At 52.8% G+C, this 15894-nt stretch overlaps 6 protein-coding genes across 6 annotated transcripts; 3 read left to right on the top strand and 3 right to left on the bottom strand.

Moving 5' to 3' along the window:
- Nucleotides 1-286: 286 nt before the first annotated feature.
- Nucleotides 287-700, top strand: MAA_10774 (uncharacterized protein; the record flags this gene model as incomplete). Its single annotated transcript, XM_011412693.1, has 1 exon — nt 287-700. The coding sequence occupies one exon, from the start codon at nt 287-289 to the stop codon at nt 698-700; it is 414 nt and encodes a 137-aa protein (XP_011410995.1).
- A 4938-nt stretch (nt 701-5638) lies between these two features.
- Nucleotides 5639-7005, bottom strand: MAA_10773 (67 kDa myosin-cross-reactive antigen family protein; the record flags this gene model as incomplete). The annotated part of the gene is made up of 4 exons (XM_011412692.1): nt 5639-5935; nt 6025-6607; nt 6678-6946; nt 7003-7005. The coding sequence occupies 4 exons, from the start codon at nt 7003-7005 to the stop codon at nt 5639-5641; spliced, it is 1152 nt and encodes a 383-aa protein (XP_011410994.1).
- Nucleotides 7006-7721: 716 nt separating this feature from the next.
- Nucleotides 7722-9804, bottom strand: MAA_07113 (SET domain protein; the record flags this gene model as incomplete). Its single annotated transcript, XM_007825111.2, has 2 exons — nt 7722-9641; nt 9709-9804. The coding sequence occupies 2 exons, from the start codon at nt 9802-9804 to the stop codon at nt 7722-7724; spliced, it is 2016 nt and encodes a 671-aa protein (XP_007823302.2).
- Nucleotides 9805-10626: 822 nt separating this feature from the next.
- Nucleotides 10627-11073, top strand: MAA_07112 (50S ribosomal protein L14; the record flags this gene model as incomplete). Its single annotated transcript, XM_007825110.2, has 1 exon — nt 10627-11073. One exon carries the CDS (start codon nt 10627-10629, stop codon nt 11071-11073), a length of 447 nt encoding a protein of 148 aa, XP_007823301.2.
- Nucleotides 11074-12077: 1004 nt separating this feature from the next.
- On the bottom strand, nt 12078-12650 carry MAA_07111 (DNA-directed RNA polymerase, M/15kDa subunit; the record flags this gene model as incomplete). The annotated part of the gene is made up of 1 exon (XM_007825109.1): nt 12078-12650. One exon carries the CDS (start codon nt 12648-12650, stop codon nt 12078-12080), a length of 573 nt encoding a protein of 190 aa, XP_007823300.1.
- A 2264-nt stretch (nt 12651-14914) lies between these two features.
- MAA_07110 (peptidyl-prolyl cis/trans isomerase) lies at nt 14915-15667 on the top strand (the record flags this gene model as incomplete). The annotated part of the gene is made up of 3 exons (XM_007825108.2): nt 14915-15007; nt 15076-15339; nt 15407-15667. The coding sequence occupies 3 exons, from the start codon at nt 14915-14917 to the stop codon at nt 15665-15667; spliced, it is 618 nt and encodes a 205-aa protein (XP_007823299.2).
- Between the last annotated feature and the right edge of the window lie 227 nt (nt 15668-15894).

The following is a 15894-nucleotide window of genomic DNA, read 5'->3' as shown; positions in this document are numbered from 1 at the left end:
TACGAATACTGGCGGCACCCAACGAAAAGAAGAAAAAAAACTCCGTCGAGCTTGGAGAGCTTGGATGAATTGCCGTTCCAACCGTGACAGGCTGTACACGTGCTACCTGACGCAGCTTGGGGTGAGGCGGTGTCAAGTGTCGACTGCCGAAAGGAGACGGTGGCTTGGTTGGCTGGCTGGCCACACGTCAAGTATTAGTTGAGTTGACTGACGTGGGCACGTATTGTGCAGCAGAGGCGGGGGAGATGGAGAAGCGTCGATGTCTGTTGACAACCTACACCGTAAAATGGCTCAATTGCGTAATTGTGAAGAGGAAGAAGTCGACGAGGTGGAGGAGGAGAAAAACGAGAAACGGAGAGCAGTGCAAAAAGCCAAGGCAAAAGTCAAGTCAGGGAGCTGCGTTGCCAACGTCACCAGATGGCCACAGGCTTGCTACGTACACATCCCCGAGCGAGGCGGCTTGACGCCGTCTGGTGCGCCAAGTTGTCAGTTTTGCGGACTGCAGGACGCCGTCTTGGCTAGGGACTGGTGCGAAAAGTCCGGCCGCCGTCGCCGTGATCCGTTCATGGTGCAAGGCTGCAAGCCCGGTCTGGTCGCATCGCCGCCAGCAACTTGTTGTGGCTCCTCAGTCAAAAGCTGGCAAACACGTCTCCACGGTTTTCACCGTCTCAAGTCAACCCAACATCATTCAGCGTTGTAATGTAAATACGGGGAAGCCCTTGGAGAACTCACCCCCCTCCCCCTCTTCGTTCGCTGTCCTTGTTCCAGTCCCCCTTATGCCTCCACCGCATCTCCAACCGCGACTATGCCCGGGTCGTGTCTACTCTTGTGTCTGATGCAACTGCAAGGGGAGGGATACAATCCAGTGTGCTTCATCTTTGCCTAGATCCGCAGAGCCTCCGATACGCTTTGCACAGCCTTCCCGTCCCCAGCATCCCACATCGTGGGCCGGCAGTGGAATCGCTCCATGGTCAACACCAGCCCCGTGTTCATATAATCTTGTAGTGTCTCAACCGTCGCAGACTGCTATGACGCCCGTTTCTGGGTAAAACAGTCTGGTGTTGCCAGAGTTGCTGGAATGTCTGCCCGTGCCCGTAGTTCGGTCCGCCATGGCGGCTCCCCCATTGGCCCCCTTCGGCCCCCTTCTCTTGAGCTTGTCGAGAGACGAGGCGCATGCCAAGAGGCTAGGGGGACAGGTGGCAGAGATTACACGTACATAGTTGATGGTGTGTGGGTGTCGAGGTGCGGCGGGCTGGTGAAGCCTTGCACGTCGTAGCTCGTGAGCACGCGACATCTCTCGACTTTGTGGGACGTTTGGCGACGCTGTGCTCCATGTTTACGGGTTGTGCAGGTGGCGTGCGGGTACCGAGGCGAACATGGCTCCTGGCGCCCCTGTGGTATCGGCCGACGTCACCACTGTACCACGGCCATCGGCAACAAAAGTCGACGTTGTGTTATGCTCGTCTGCCTCCTAAACCCCGTCGGCCTTGATCAAGTCGCCGCGACTGCAAGCTCAACACTGAACATGCAAGCACTGTGGCTCTCATGCCCCTGTACAGCATCTGTACATACGCACTACCGATTACGTACATGAATAGAATCTAGATGTCGATGGCACCTGCCGCGCTTCTCTCTCCAGCACATGCGGCAGGTGAGAGGCACTACCAACCAGCCCTACCTGCCATGTCTGCTGGTTGTACCTGCCCAAGACAGAGTGCGCGACGATGCAAAACCGGACTCCGGCACACTTCTCCAAAGCCGTGGCTGGTGCCAAGAAAACTACTTGGGCCAAGCGCAAGGATTTTTCGGAACCTGCGGCGCCAGCAGCCAATCCTCGCAGCCGCCTTCCCTTGAGCTGACCACGCCGCTGTGGGGATTGTTGTTGTCCAATCGAGTGCATTTGCTTGCACGGCCATCGCCATTTGCACAAAGTCGACGACTTACGCGGCCCGTCCACGACAACAACGACTTGTCCGCCGATGCTGCCAAGGCCGTCTGGTCCATCAATGTCCCAGGGAAAAGCGAGTGTGACTGCGCACTGTCGTTCTGCACATCCTGTGCCTGATTGTCCCGTCAAATCCTGCGTCACCATCGCCAGCGCTAGTGTGCCATCTTTTTCATTCCGTCTTGGCAGCTTGGCTGAGCACTTCTGTCAATCGCCTCGCAGTCCAAATCGTCACGTGTTGATCATACGCGGGTTGCACACGCCTGCCTGACCAACAGCCATGACTGGAAATAACTGTCATCCATTCGCCCGGCCGATCCATTCCCAACCGTTGTCAAAATACCGGTCCCAGCCAGGTCCAAGACACGGCAGGAGAAACAGCAATAAAATTAAGGTTACTTTGGACCCGAGCGAGGCCCGCCTGGCTCTCTCTCTCGGCTTCTACGGTGCACACCCTTGAAATGAGGCTGTTTGGTCGGCCATGCTTCACTTCATGCAGGGACGTTCCACAGCGTTGGCTGATACCGCGCCGTGGTTCGGAGAGCGGATCGCGCGCCAAGTTCCAAGTCCGTCTGTCTGCATGTATGGGGGCGTGGAGCGCGTCTGATGGTGCGTGCTGGGACGCATCGGTAGTTTGCGCCTACCGACTCTCCGGCTCGTTCAGACAAGTCATCAATCCCGGACAGACCGCCATTGCAGGCCTCCTGGAACCCGGATGCGAACTGGTGCTGCTCAACAACATCACGCAACTCTGATGTATGTGTCCGCAGATAGCATGGCAGCCGAGGCCGCAACTAAGTCATGTCACCTTCGTGATGGTCTTGACTGCATGGATGGATGGCAGGCTGGCATGAGTAAGTAGTCCCGGCGGCAATGCCAACAGCGTCCTTCGCAAAGACCATCTTTTTCCTTTTCAGCTAGCATGCCTGCCATGTTCTGGATTGTTGGCCTCCTTGTGTGAACATGACTCTTCTCCAAGCAGGTCAGAAATGCATATCGAGGAAATACGGTCGCTTGGACTAATATTACTGCCTACAAGGATACGCCTACCATGTCTTGTTATGCAACGCACTGGGTTTGGCGAGTTTGCCCTCCCTTCGAGGCGAAAAGTGACAGTCCGGATGATTAGCAGCCTTGTTGCATAAAAAAATACCCCTGTGCTTAGATTTGTTGCGACCTGGAAGGGACTTTTCGTGTCATCTGTGCGCTATTCTTCCTAGCTAATGCTGGCCTAGAAGCTCTAGAAAAAGGGGTCAAATCCGGCTTCCTAGCTGCGGGCAGCCACCGCGTACAGCCCAATTACCCAATTCCCGGGAACAACAGGTGGCGCCGGCAGGGAGAGAAATAGTTATCCCTGGCTATTATCTGACCGAGCTCGTTATAACCCCACGACTCGATGCCCAGGCTGTCATTGGGAGCTACTACTAGGGATGCCAACGTAGTTGTCAGAGATGCTGGGAGACGTGATTTCTTGACTGGAAGGACTCCCGGCAGATACCGCAGGTTCGTCGTTGTTCATCCTTGCGATGGAGCTGTTGAAGCCGCTGCTGCTCTTGTTGCGATCTAGCCTATCGATGGCCATCGTCGCGTTGGCCCTCGGGCCGGGCCGAGCCGGGCCGAAGGGTTGTGACGCGGTGGTTGAAGAAGACTGCCGTGCTTGTTGAATTGAACAAGACTGAAGCCAGAAGGTTCGGAGCAAGCTACTGATAGATATAGCCGGGTCGTTGGATTGATGCTGCCGTACGAGACCTAGTTAAAGGAATGGCCTTGACGGGCTGCGAGGTGACGTTGGCCGACCATGTTGTCGGATTCGGTAGGTCTAGTTGCAAAATAGAAACCCAAGACAATACATAGTAGTCATGTGAAATTGCTACCATTTATTACTTCAGATGAGGTGATACTTGCTCGAGCGCTGCCACCGCGCAAGCTTCATCAAGATGTCCGCCGGGAGCAAAACACCACCATGGCCAACCACGACTGCTGATACGCTGAATCGGTCTTTGGCGCAGCTCTCGACAGCCTTCTAAGTTATCTCAAGAGCGAGCACTTGAGGCCAAGCGGAATGTTGGCGTTCTTGACGGAGGTCCGCAGATGCAGTAATGGTCCAGAATTTGATCATCGTGACTCCTCCCTGTTTGAAGTATAGCTACCAAGCCAAATGGTTCTAGGATAGTCTTATTTGAAGCGGCAAACCGATGAGTAGAATTAGTTTGATGATGTGTTCGAAGACTTTTGTTCAAGTCTGTCTTGCATAACCTGTCGGGTAGGAGGGAGGAGAGGAGAACTCCATAAGCCCAAGTAATTTTCTAGGAAAATTTCCCTAGGTATGCATTATGTAGTTTAAGCGCTTGTGTGCTGACACAGCCCAGCTGGTTCGTGCCCTATTCGGCTCATCTCTAATTAAGTGACAAAGAATTCATTTATTTATTGTACTCGATGGGCTTTGTGTCGTGGACATGTCTGAGCTATGGGTGAGCAAGCATGGGACAATCATGTAGGCTGCTGCATTCAGACGAGAATTCAAAGGCGTTTGGTTGTTGGAAAAATCCAGTGAAGAAGCTTACGCGTTGGAGACAATTATGCAACCGATTGGTGATTTGGTCAACTGCACATCTTGTATGGTGACCTCACAATCGCGTACTCCATGGTGCTGTTTGTCGTAAAAGTACGAGCACGAAGCCGCTTACGCCCTGGAAACACTACTGAGAAATTTCCAGAAATGAATCAAGCCTATCAGGGAATAGGTTCTTGGAAATCTCAACTTTGAGCCCAGTGTCTTGCTGGCAAGTGATATTACCACCGGGGCGAAATTCGTTCCGGCTGACATGATCAACACCATCATAGGTGGAGGCAAACATGGTTGTGACAAGGACAAGTGCGTCATTGGCCCTAAATAAATGTCTTATATCGTCAAATAATTCCAGATGGAAAGGGAAACAGTTGGATTTTCACGTCCCGCTGCAACGAGCTGGTTTCGTAGACCGAATTGGCCGTTGACCTGTTTCATCGGTTAACAGTATCGTCTGGCCTTTCTATTTCACCGTCTCTTGGTACTAGGAAGTCATGATGGTCATAAAAAAGCGGCCGATGAAGAGAAATCAGCACCTGATGTTTCTGCACGCTTGGCGATGCCACGCGACGACATTTCCTCTCTTCGTGGTCGATGAGCTACCCGATACAAAAATTACATAGCTACTCAAGATAACCAACCAGTTTAGCCACCCATCCTTGCCGAGTAGAAAATAGCAGGAATAATTACGGATAACTCATTAAGCCATGTCACAGAAAAAAGCGGCTCATGGAATCCTCGGACCAGGCTGAGTTTTGGAGCAACGCCGCCTCGCTAATTACTGAGAAGCCGAGTATGTACATCAAGAGAGATAAAAGAAAAGGGGACTGGCTGGGAATATTTTCGCCCATCAGTGGATATAGTCCTCGGACCCCAGAAGCCCGCTGATCACCGTACTAGCTACGACCTGGCTTACGCAAGATCCAGAATCTCGTCTTATCAGTTGTGTTTCCAACTTACGACTCGTCTTCCCGCAGGTCCCTACCTCTCGTAGGATATACACACCCATAAGAGCATGTGCCCGAAAAGCCAAGCATGTAAGGGACAAAACACGCAAAGAATTATATGATACCTAGGTACGGAGTGCCCTGCTATATATACACGTCTATGCCAGGAACAAGCCCTCACTCCAGCTCCTCGTCAACGCACCCTCTCGGCCCGTTGACAGGATTACACCGTGCCACCTTGCCGTCCCCAAGCTCAACGACATACTCGCACCCGCCGTACCGCTCGCTCATGCCCGCCACCGGGAAATCCGTAGAAACAATGTGCGCGCCGGACTTGAACGCCCCGTCGCGCTGGATCGTGCTGCAGTCTCGCACCGTGCTCAGCGCCGAATCGGCCAGTGCTCGCACCAGGTAGTTCGCCTTGACCTGCTCCTGCACATTCTGGATGTACGCATCCGTCACGGGATCGTTCAGCTGTCACCAGTCAGGTACATATTCGGACTATCAAAAAAAAAAGGGCTGCCCCGTAGAGACAAGAAAAGGAAAAAAAAAGATCAATTTACCTTTTGAAAAGCGCAGTCTGCCCTCCCCGGTGCGGAATTCGTAAACAATACTCTGCCTTCCAAGTTTGGCCTTCCCTCGATGTACTTTTCGTTGACGGGGTCTTCGGGCCCGTTGTCCATGAGGAACAAGACCCTGCCTCTTGCTGAATCCAGATCCGGCCAGCCGTACTTGAGGACAGACTCCTCGAGCGTCATGCCGGGCCGGCGAATGTCGTCCGGCGTGATGAGCTGCCTGCTTGTGAAGACGGAGCGGATCTCGGCGTCCAGCCCGTCCAGCAGCGTGGCATTGTCCCAGGGAATGACTTTGGCGCCGCCTTGCGACTGCCCCAGGGCCATGGCCGTCTTGAACTCGGTCATGATGGGGATGGGCACCGCCCACGGATTGGCGTCCAAAAAGGACTTGATGACGCGGAGGCAGGCCGTGAATGTCGTGCAGACGGTGTTGATATCGAGATCGGGAATGTGCAAGACCTTGGTCGAGGGCGTTTGGAACTCGGGCCCCGTGTTATAGGGCAGCCCGGCGAACGCCCTGATGAGTGGTTTTGCGTAGTTGCCGCCCTCGGGATCAGCCAGGACGTCCAGTCTATATATTGTCTGTCAGCCCTCGGCAAGTATATACACCCACGCAACGCAGGATGAGGCGGGGGACTCACTCCAGGTTTCGCACATGTTGTTCCTGAAGCTGCGTTTCCAGCGGAGGGTGTCCGTAAAACAGGTCCTGGGTGTCAGCGCTGAGGTTGAGCATCAGGGCCTTCTCCTCGTCTGGCGCCTCGACGTGGTAGCTGTTGTGCGTGCCGACGACTTGAATTTGGTTCAGCCGGATGGCGTCTCCCCAGACCAGCCCGTTGCGAGTGTAATCCTTGCTGCATGCCGCACCGAGCACGGCCGGTGCGCCGCCCAGGACCAGAATGCGCTTCAGACTCTGCGAATTCATCAGTCTCCGTGGATGGATACTGCGGCAATGCCAACGAAACATACCATTGCTATTTGCTTGACCTGATTTGCGGAGCCCTGACAAGTGAGGTCCTACGAGGAGGGAGGAAGGTGCTATGAGGAAAAGACGGTCGGTGGGAGGTACAAGGTATTTAAACGCATCAGGTACTTGCCATCGCGCTCTATACTATAGTACTTATATTATAGCACTGAGTATACTAGTGTGTACATCTTGGCGGGCCATTAACTATATTCTGCCGCAGACTGCATGCACATGTACGGCGCGTGCCGTTTTCACATGAGCCCATGTGGCCAGGTCCGAGCTATCCAGTTATCTTTTGGACTGCGGTAGTGGCCCGGCTGGTGGAGTCCTAGAGAGAAGAGTCTCCCTCCCTACATACGAATGGAGCATTGTAAATTAAAGTTAATTTCAACATTACCGTTACGGTAAACCCCCGCTAGCCACGACCCATGAGCTTCTTTCCAACATGCTCTTTTTGCCTTTTTGCTCAAGTGCTTGTTGATGCAACTTCACATATCAAGAACCACACACGGTGTTATCTGTATTGCAGATATTAATCGGGCGCATGCAAAATCCATACATTCCAGCTCAAAAGGCAACAGTCATCACCCGCAATCGCCAAATGCTAATCTATCCTGCCTTGAAGCGTATGATACAGAATGAATCCATAAACTCCGGACCCCTTCGTGGTGGTGCAAAACACCCCATGACAATTGTCATCCCATTTGCTATGCACTAAGTCCTACCCGCACCTACACTTTCTGGGTCTCCCGCTTCGCCTAAGTCCCGACTCTTCGATAAGTTTGACCGTCACCGAGTCTTGAACTTCGTCGCTAGACTTCTCCTTCTTGATTGGTGCACGCAGTAATCTCCGACCCCTCTCGGGCTCACTCGGCTCTTCTGTCTCCTCCCTCTCCGGCAAACACTTTCTGCCTCGAGCTTTGCGCTCGTCATTCGTGTCTAGGAATCTATGCACAATCCTATGATCCAGGATCCGCTCCTCCTTATCCGAGGGCCCTGCCTTTTCAGTCTTGGGCCAGATGTATCCGTACAACTTGGAATGTCGTTCGCAGCGGGGGCACGCCGACCGCGTGTAGTAAGCGTTTTGCTGTACAAAGTATGCGTTGCAGACTGTGCATTGAATCCATGCCATTTCCGGCTCAGAAAGAAGTAATGGCGTGAGAACGTAATCACCAGGTCTGCGCACCTTGGCTGGGGGTGAAGCCTGCTTACTAAAACTGCGTCGTCTGCTCTTGGGCCGAGGCTGCTCTTCTTCGTCAACGTTTGTGGCTATTTGGGACATATCAACTGCCTCTATGCTCGCGGAAATAGGAGCCGTAACCTCCGGCTCAGAGCTGCTAGGTGCGTTTAGAATAGCCGATATTGACATGGCGCTGAGTTCTGGTTTCAACGTCGCGGATGATTCGTTCGTGTCGCCGTCCTTGGTGGATTGTGGTGACTGTTGACTCTGTATGCTCTCAGGGGAAAAGGGTGCAATGGCTGTAATGGTGTGGTCTTCTTTTTGGTCGGCGCTCCCCTTCAGCCGATTTGCCAACAACCTGATTGGCGTCTCAGGCACGGGCTCAGGACTGTCCTTCTCGGGCGATGTGACATCTGTCTCAATAGCCTCCCCATTACTTGACAATATACTCTCGCTTACAGAACTTCCTCTTGAAGCCGCAGGACGGAGCTCTTGTTCAATCGTGTGTTTGGGCTTCTTTGCCGGTGTGATGGGCGGCGTTGCCATGGTATCAGCCTTTCGTTTTCGGCCGACTGGTGAGCCAGGCGCCGGCGACACCGCGGCGGACGAACCGTGAGCATTACTGAGCCGTGAGCTCTTTGCCTTGGTTCTTGGAACGCGCGGACGAATTCCAGGTGTAACGGAGGGAGTTCGAGATCCACCAACGCTATCCTCCCGTCGACGTCGCCGCAGAGCATACGTCTCGGGCCTGTCTTCTTCCGCACTTGTCTGAAGACTTACGGCGCCTTCCTCAGGCTCCCAACCGTTCCTTAGTCCCTTCTCGCATGTGCCGCATAGACACTCGCAGTTGTCCTCGCCAAAATAGCTTTCTCCATACGTGACAGTAATCTCTTCGCCCGATTCAATCGGACGTATAGCAACAATCTCAATGCCAGCGTTGCTAGTCGTCATCAATTTGGCATTCGCATTACAGTCGTGGTTTGCAAATCGCGCGGGACCCATGAACAGGCTTGTGCTCTTACTCCTCGAGCTAATGACCATGCTGAAATCCTTCTTCCGTGCCGCAATCTCCGTCTCTTCCTCGGGCGTGATGACAACCTGAATACCCGACAGGTACTTGATCGATTCATTACGTTTAATGTACCGCCTTGCCGTGATACTTGCTTCATGCGAGACAATCGTATATCGGTTAGTGGAGCTGACCTCCCAAGGGCAATCCGGCAGGTAAATCTGCAAGTACCGTCGCAGGTGTCGCTTGAAGTCGTCCTTTTCCCTGTCTGTCTTCAATTTGTTCATGAACTTCCTCAGTCCATCCATTGAAAGCAGCTTCTCCTCTGCCGCCGCCAAGTCTTTCCACAGGACCAACTCGTCCTGAATAATCTTCGCAATGGCGTTCTCCGACAGACCCCGCGAGGGGTGATATGACGGGCGATTCTTGGGGACCGTCGTCCAGTAATAGACCTGTATACGCACCGTTAGTTCTTTGAGTCCCCGAGGGTCCCGTTCACCAGACCGCAGAATCACTGACATGGTCGACCAGTGCATCCGTCAAGATGTCATCGTAGGCAGATAATTGTGCCAAAGTGAGGCGATGCCTCGCCGGCGCAGCCTTTGGCGCTGGCATCGTTGCCAATAACACTCTGTGAAAGCGTTGCGCCCCCCCGCGATCCGGAAGCGTGGCAAGATCCCAAGTCCACTGGGCCAGAAACCTGTCCAAATAAGCCTCGCCCTCAGCTGAACTTGACAGACACCTGAGCCGTAGGTGAAAATGCCGCTTTGCGCTTATCTCACCCCCAGCCGGATAGCCGCAGTCGACCGGGCAAAATGACCAAGTTTCAGCTCGCAGCCCGCTCCTTCCTCAAAAATGTCATACTCAACCCGTCTCAAACCAAGTGTACACCTCGCACTCAAAGCCGGCAGACCATGTGGACAACGGAAGGAAATATCGGAAAAGGAGAGTGATTAGTGAGAGACGGTATGTTCAGAAATGAGAGCTCCCTGCTTCAGAGACACGCGACCACGGACCCGGCAGGTTCATACATGATCAAACTCGAAGGAGTGAAGTTGTGTTGAGTCCTGCCGGTGAGCTTGAGCCATTCCAAATTGCGGCTTTCCTTCCAAGCCCCCCTCTGATGTGCCCCCTGCGCTATGTAGGCCCGCCCAGCCCCCCCATAAAATGACTTTGGCCCAGCAACCGCAGGAGGTACATGCGCAGGAGCTCGAAATGCAGGGGGGTGCCTGCCTTTCTTGGGGAAACGTGGCGCCAGGTGCACGTGACTGTCATTTTCCGAAAAGTCTCCCGAAGCCGAAAGCTGAAAGACTGGGATCTGGCTGAGGAGATGATGCAGCATTGAAGTTTGCGCGGATAAGGCCAAAATGATTCAATTAAAGGTATGTCGGAAGACAATGATCTATTCTATGCGTGTGTTCTAATGGAAAATAGACGATGCTTAACTGCATCGACAACTCGGGCGCCGCCCTCGTCGAATGCGCCCTGGTCGTCGGTCAAAAGCGGCATGCTCGCATAGGTACGTCGCTGCCATGCTCTCCGAGCGCCGGGTCAAGGGGGACACAAAAACAAGGTCTAACTGGTACAGGTGACCGGATCGTCGTTGTCGTCCAGGAACAAAGAGGTGCTTCGTCCTCTGGTATGGCGGGCATCTCAGCCGCCGCCAAGGTCAAACGCGGCGATATTCGACACGCCGTTGTAGTGCGAACCAAATACCCTACTCAGCGACGTGACGGATCCGTGGTCCGCTTCGACGACAATGCGTGCGTCTTGCTCAACAAGTCTGGCGATCCGGTGGGATCACGAATCAATGGTGTCGTTGGCGCAGAGTTGAAGAGGAAGAAGTGGAGCAAGATTTTGTCCATGGCGCCTATGCAAGCATAAGGGAGGCAATGTTGGCATTTGCTTTGAGCAAAGAGAGGAACAGGCGATGAAGATCAGTTAAAGGGTATCTGAAAGGAGGTCAAAAGGATGAAACCCTCATAGGACGGGATACGTTGTACAATTATATTTGGCATTTGCGAGGCGTTTAGACTAGAGCAAGAAGCTTAATTCCAATCTCATAACATGTAAATGTACATTAATGACCATGGACTGGCCACTAAACTTCACTTCATCACACTGTGAATATTAATTTGACTTTGTAGCAATGTAATTGCATTGTCAACCTACAATCCTCCACCTCCTACTGACTTTGCTCCAATGGTCATGCCCAGTTTTGCATGAACAAAAACATGTACAGTAGCTCTAGTAAACAATGCGCCGTTTTCTTTGTCCTGAAACGCCCATAATCAAATCTAATGCAAATCAAACCAATCCCATCCTTCTTTCCCATCTATCCACCTATGTAGTAACATAAACCCGGTCTGGATATTGGGGAGGTATCATGACTCGTAATGACTATTAGTCGAAGATATGGCCGCATTCGCAGCAGACATAAAACAATTTCTTCCCGTCCAGCCAAGTTAGCAAGCTGCACATAAAACCCCACAAATTTGAGACTCAATCATGACTCAAAAGAGCATTAACTGGATTGTTGGATGGCTTACCATGCCAGTTTCGGCACTTCGCTCCTGAGATTGGAAAAACACGGCCTCTTCGTGGTTGCACCTGGGGCACGTCTTGTTCGACCGTGGGAGCTGTGGCCAAGAAGGAAAAGCAAAACTCGTGTCAGCCAGCAAGTTCAAAGCAAGATAAACGAGTTCCAACAAAAAAAGGACACGCGCATCCGCCGCAACTCCTAGCTACGCTTGCACCACAATAAAGACTCGCCTGCCCTGTTGCCAGTCCCGGTAATGAATATACTGATATCGACGTGAGCGATGCCGTTTGACGTTGGTAAATGTTGCACGTATTGCAGAAGTTCATAACTTGATCTTGACCCCAAATCAACACGTAATGGTCCTGACGCGGTAGTCTGAGAGACCTGACTCCGAATTCGCAACAGAACTGAAATCAGACGAGGTGGGGGTGTAGACTTCGTCCTCGGCTTCGTCCATGAGTTCTTCGTCGTACTCGGCAAAAGGGTCATCGTAACCGTCCAATGGGACGAATTGGCTCAGGCTGGTCCATTCCATCTCTGCCTCATCATCCTTCTCTTCCTCCCGTCGAGGTGCAGTCATATCTGCTGCCAAATCCCCACAGATATAGCAAAAAACAGGGCAGCCACAATATAAGCAGATGACACGCGGGACATGACTAACCGTTGGATCAGATCCAACATCCTGGGTCACACCGGCAGTTTCGCCAGCAGAGTTATTCAGGACATTGCGGAACACACAGGTAGACTGGGCTTCTTCAGTGTACTGGCACGTTCGGCAGGTGAATTGCAATTTGTGCGCGTCTTCATCTTCCTTGGGGTATAACATGTTGGAGCATTCTGAACAGAATCGAAAGGTAATCTGCTCGAGCTTCTTGGAGCCGGAGTCTTCGTATGAGGTTGTCGACTGGGGAGTGGCCATTGCTACAGCGTATGTGTTTATCTAAAGATAGAAATTTGCTGAATGATGTTGGGTTGGATTGGATCTGGACAGCTTCTCCGACAGCGGTGGATGGGATCGACAAGCGTGGCGAACTGCGTCGTTGAATGGCCGGGCCGAAACCTTTGTAGAGACAGCGACGGCGCCCTTGGCTCTGCGAAATGAGCAGCGGTCGAAGATGGCCTGTGTTGATGAAGAAGCAACACAACAAGACGCGTTGATGAATGGGAGGCAAGGCCCTTTTGTGGTGGTTGGGCAAAGCGAGGCGAGTTTGAGGGCAAGTGGGTGGCCTGGACGAATAGTGGGGCAAGCCAGCAGGCAGAGATACGCCACGCATTATGTAATTACCAAGAGGAGTATTCAATGTTGACGGAATCTGGGCCCGCACTTGGTCACTTCAACGTGGAATGCAGATGACTATTCACAAGAGGTGTCTTGCGACTCTTCAGTCAGTCGCCTGGCCTTTTCCATATTTTAAGCGGGTGGCGTCGTTGTCCAGCATGATCTGGACCTTGTCTGTGGTCCCGAGTACTACGTTCATTCCCAGGCGGCTGAATGCTTGTTGTCGATGGACTCGGAGTCATCATGCATTGGGTACTCAGTGACTTGGTCAGATCAACAATGTTGGCCAGTCATTCATTGATCATCTCACCCAAGAACGAAGACAAATCAGACCCTGGCCGTCGACTATCACATCTATGCACAGCCAAGAGTCTCAGTTCACGATTGAAGCAGGGTCACTGCTACGATCTTCCCCAAAACACCCACCGAACAGAACAGCCCCGTCCCACACAGAATGTTGTCAGACACTCATCCCTCTGAATGTGCGCAGGTCCAGTTGATGTATTCAACCCACTTCTTTCATGATACTTAAAGATTCTTTATTATCAAGTATAATAAACTAGTATATTTTTATATACTTATGTATCTTTAAAATCTTAGTTACTTATTATTGGCTAGAACCCTGGCCCGTTACGAAAATTGGACCTGCGCACATTCGGAGGGATACAATGGACATTGTCTCGATGCATTCATTACTCTGCAATCCCACGTGCATGTACCTAGGTAACCTACCTACCTGGCGAGGTAGGGTCATCTGTAGCATCACCATCCGAGGGATTGTCAAAACGGAAGCCATTGATAAACACATCACCCGGAACACCTCCATAGACATTGGAACGTGACCCTTTTAAAATGGGACGCCGGTGGTTGAGGCCGAATCGCGTGATGGACTGTTTGATTAGTGGCTTGTATGGAGTACATGCTTGAATATTGGCGCCCAAACTCTATCTACTCCTACTAGTCCCAGTCGACATGTTCACGCGGGGGAGCAGGTTCAGTCAATGTCAAACGATGCCAGTCTTTTAAGCAAGGCGCAAGAGCTAATGGCCAAACACCTTGCAACTAAACATTTAAAAGCTTGTCTGGCACGAGGCTCTCCACTCACACAACTAATATCGCAACCCCCTCATTCAACAGGGCCAATCTAAGCAGTCAAGATTTGATTTCCATCCCGGACTCCGGGAACATTGAAGCCACACGTGCATCCAACCAACCAGCCAACCGCCCTGTTGTCCAGCAGACTCGAGACGTGGGGCCGCCCCAGGAGGCGCCTGGTGAAATTGATTGCCCGTGCCTACTGCTAGGTACGGAGTACTTGCTGGCATGCCTGGTCTGGTGGCACCCAGGCGCCCTCAAGCGCTCCATGTCCGTTCAATGTTAGCACGTACCGCTAGCACGGCTCTGGACGAGGTCACTTGGCCTGGTGTCTGCACCGCACCCCATTGGCTGGCTGCGCGTCTTCGCCCATCGGGGCACGTCATTCCCTGCCCTGAGCCCCGACTAGATACCCCGCTGTTTCTGCCCTCGTCCACCCCCGGCAGCCCGTCAGCCCGTCAACCCGTCAACGGGTCGCCTGGGGAAAGCTCTTCAAGCTGCCTCGTCCAAAGCGCATCATCGCCAACCGACCGGCTCCTTGTCCTATTCACCTCGCCCTCGACCACCTCTCGACTCCGACTCCGATTCCGACTCTGCATCCGCGACCCAAAAACGTGACAAGTGCATCGCTGCAACGCTTTGCCATTCTCCTCCATCCCCATCTTTATATAAATACTTGGTGTACCTATTGTTTGTCCAAGCCTGCCGATCATCCTCATCGACAGCTGCCTCTCTCTCCTCCTCTCTGCCACCGCAACCTCCCCCTCTCCCATTCTTCGCATCCGCACATCTTCTTACCTCCACCCATCATGGTATGTCAAGAATACTCCCCGTCCACCCCCCGAAACTCGCAGCTCGTCACCGACGCAGCACTCGCTGCATTGCGCTGCGCTGCGCTCACCGTCGTCATGGCATGCCACAATTCCTACCCCTCTTCTTCCCTCGCAAGACATGGCTAACAACTCCGAAGGCTGATACAGGTCTCCCCCCCAACTGGGAGGTGCGCCACTCCAATTCCAAGAATCTCCCATACTACTTCAACTCTGTCGAAAAAGTCTCCCGCTGGGAACCGCCGCAAGGCACCGACACCGAGAAGCTAAAGCACTACATGGGAGCCCACCACAGCGCCGGCTCGCGGCCCGGCGCGGTGCCAGGTGTTCCTGACGGCAAGATTCGCGCCGCACACTTGTTGGTGAAGCACAAGGATAGCAGACGGCCTAGCAGTTGGCGAGAAGTATGGATTAATCCTTTGTCCATGGCTCGAGCATGAAAAGAGTTCAATATTATTAACGGCGCCATAGTCCGAAATTACACGCTCCAAGGACGACGCTATGGAAATCATCAAGGCCCACGAAGCAAAAATCAAGTCTGGCGCCATTTCTCTTGGCGATTTGGCCCCTACCGAGTCGGATTGCTCGTCTGCCCGTAAGCGCGGCGACCTGGGCTACTTTGGCCGTGGGGATATGCAGAAGGAGTTTGAGGATGCGGCTTTTGCGCTTAAGCCTGGCGAGATGAGCGGCGTCGTCGAGACGGCCAGTGGGTTGCATCTGATTGAGAGGTAAGTCGAAGAACCGCGACGCTTGATGGGAGATGATTGCTAATCATTGCCGCAGATTGGAGTAGTTCAAGAGGAGCAGCAGTTCTTTTTGACGGTGGTGATGATGATGGCGGTGGAAGCGATTCCCATCTTGCCGTGGTACTGGTGGCCACAGGACAATGCGAGAAAATTGTACAATGCCGAGTTTACATATTGAAAAAGCTTCAAGTTTCGATTCGAATTCGAGAAAAA

Source organism: Metarhizium robertsii, assembly GCF_000187425.2.
Source record: "Metarhizium robertsii ARSEF 23 chromosome Unknown MAA_Scf_2, whole genome shotgun sequence".
NCBI classification, from domain to species: domain Eukaryota; kingdom Fungi; phylum Ascomycota; class Sordariomycetes; order Hypocreales; family Clavicipitaceae; genus Metarhizium; species Metarhizium robertsii.
Note: the sequence above shows the minus strand (reverse complement) of the source record. Positions and strands in the feature narration are given on the sequence as shown.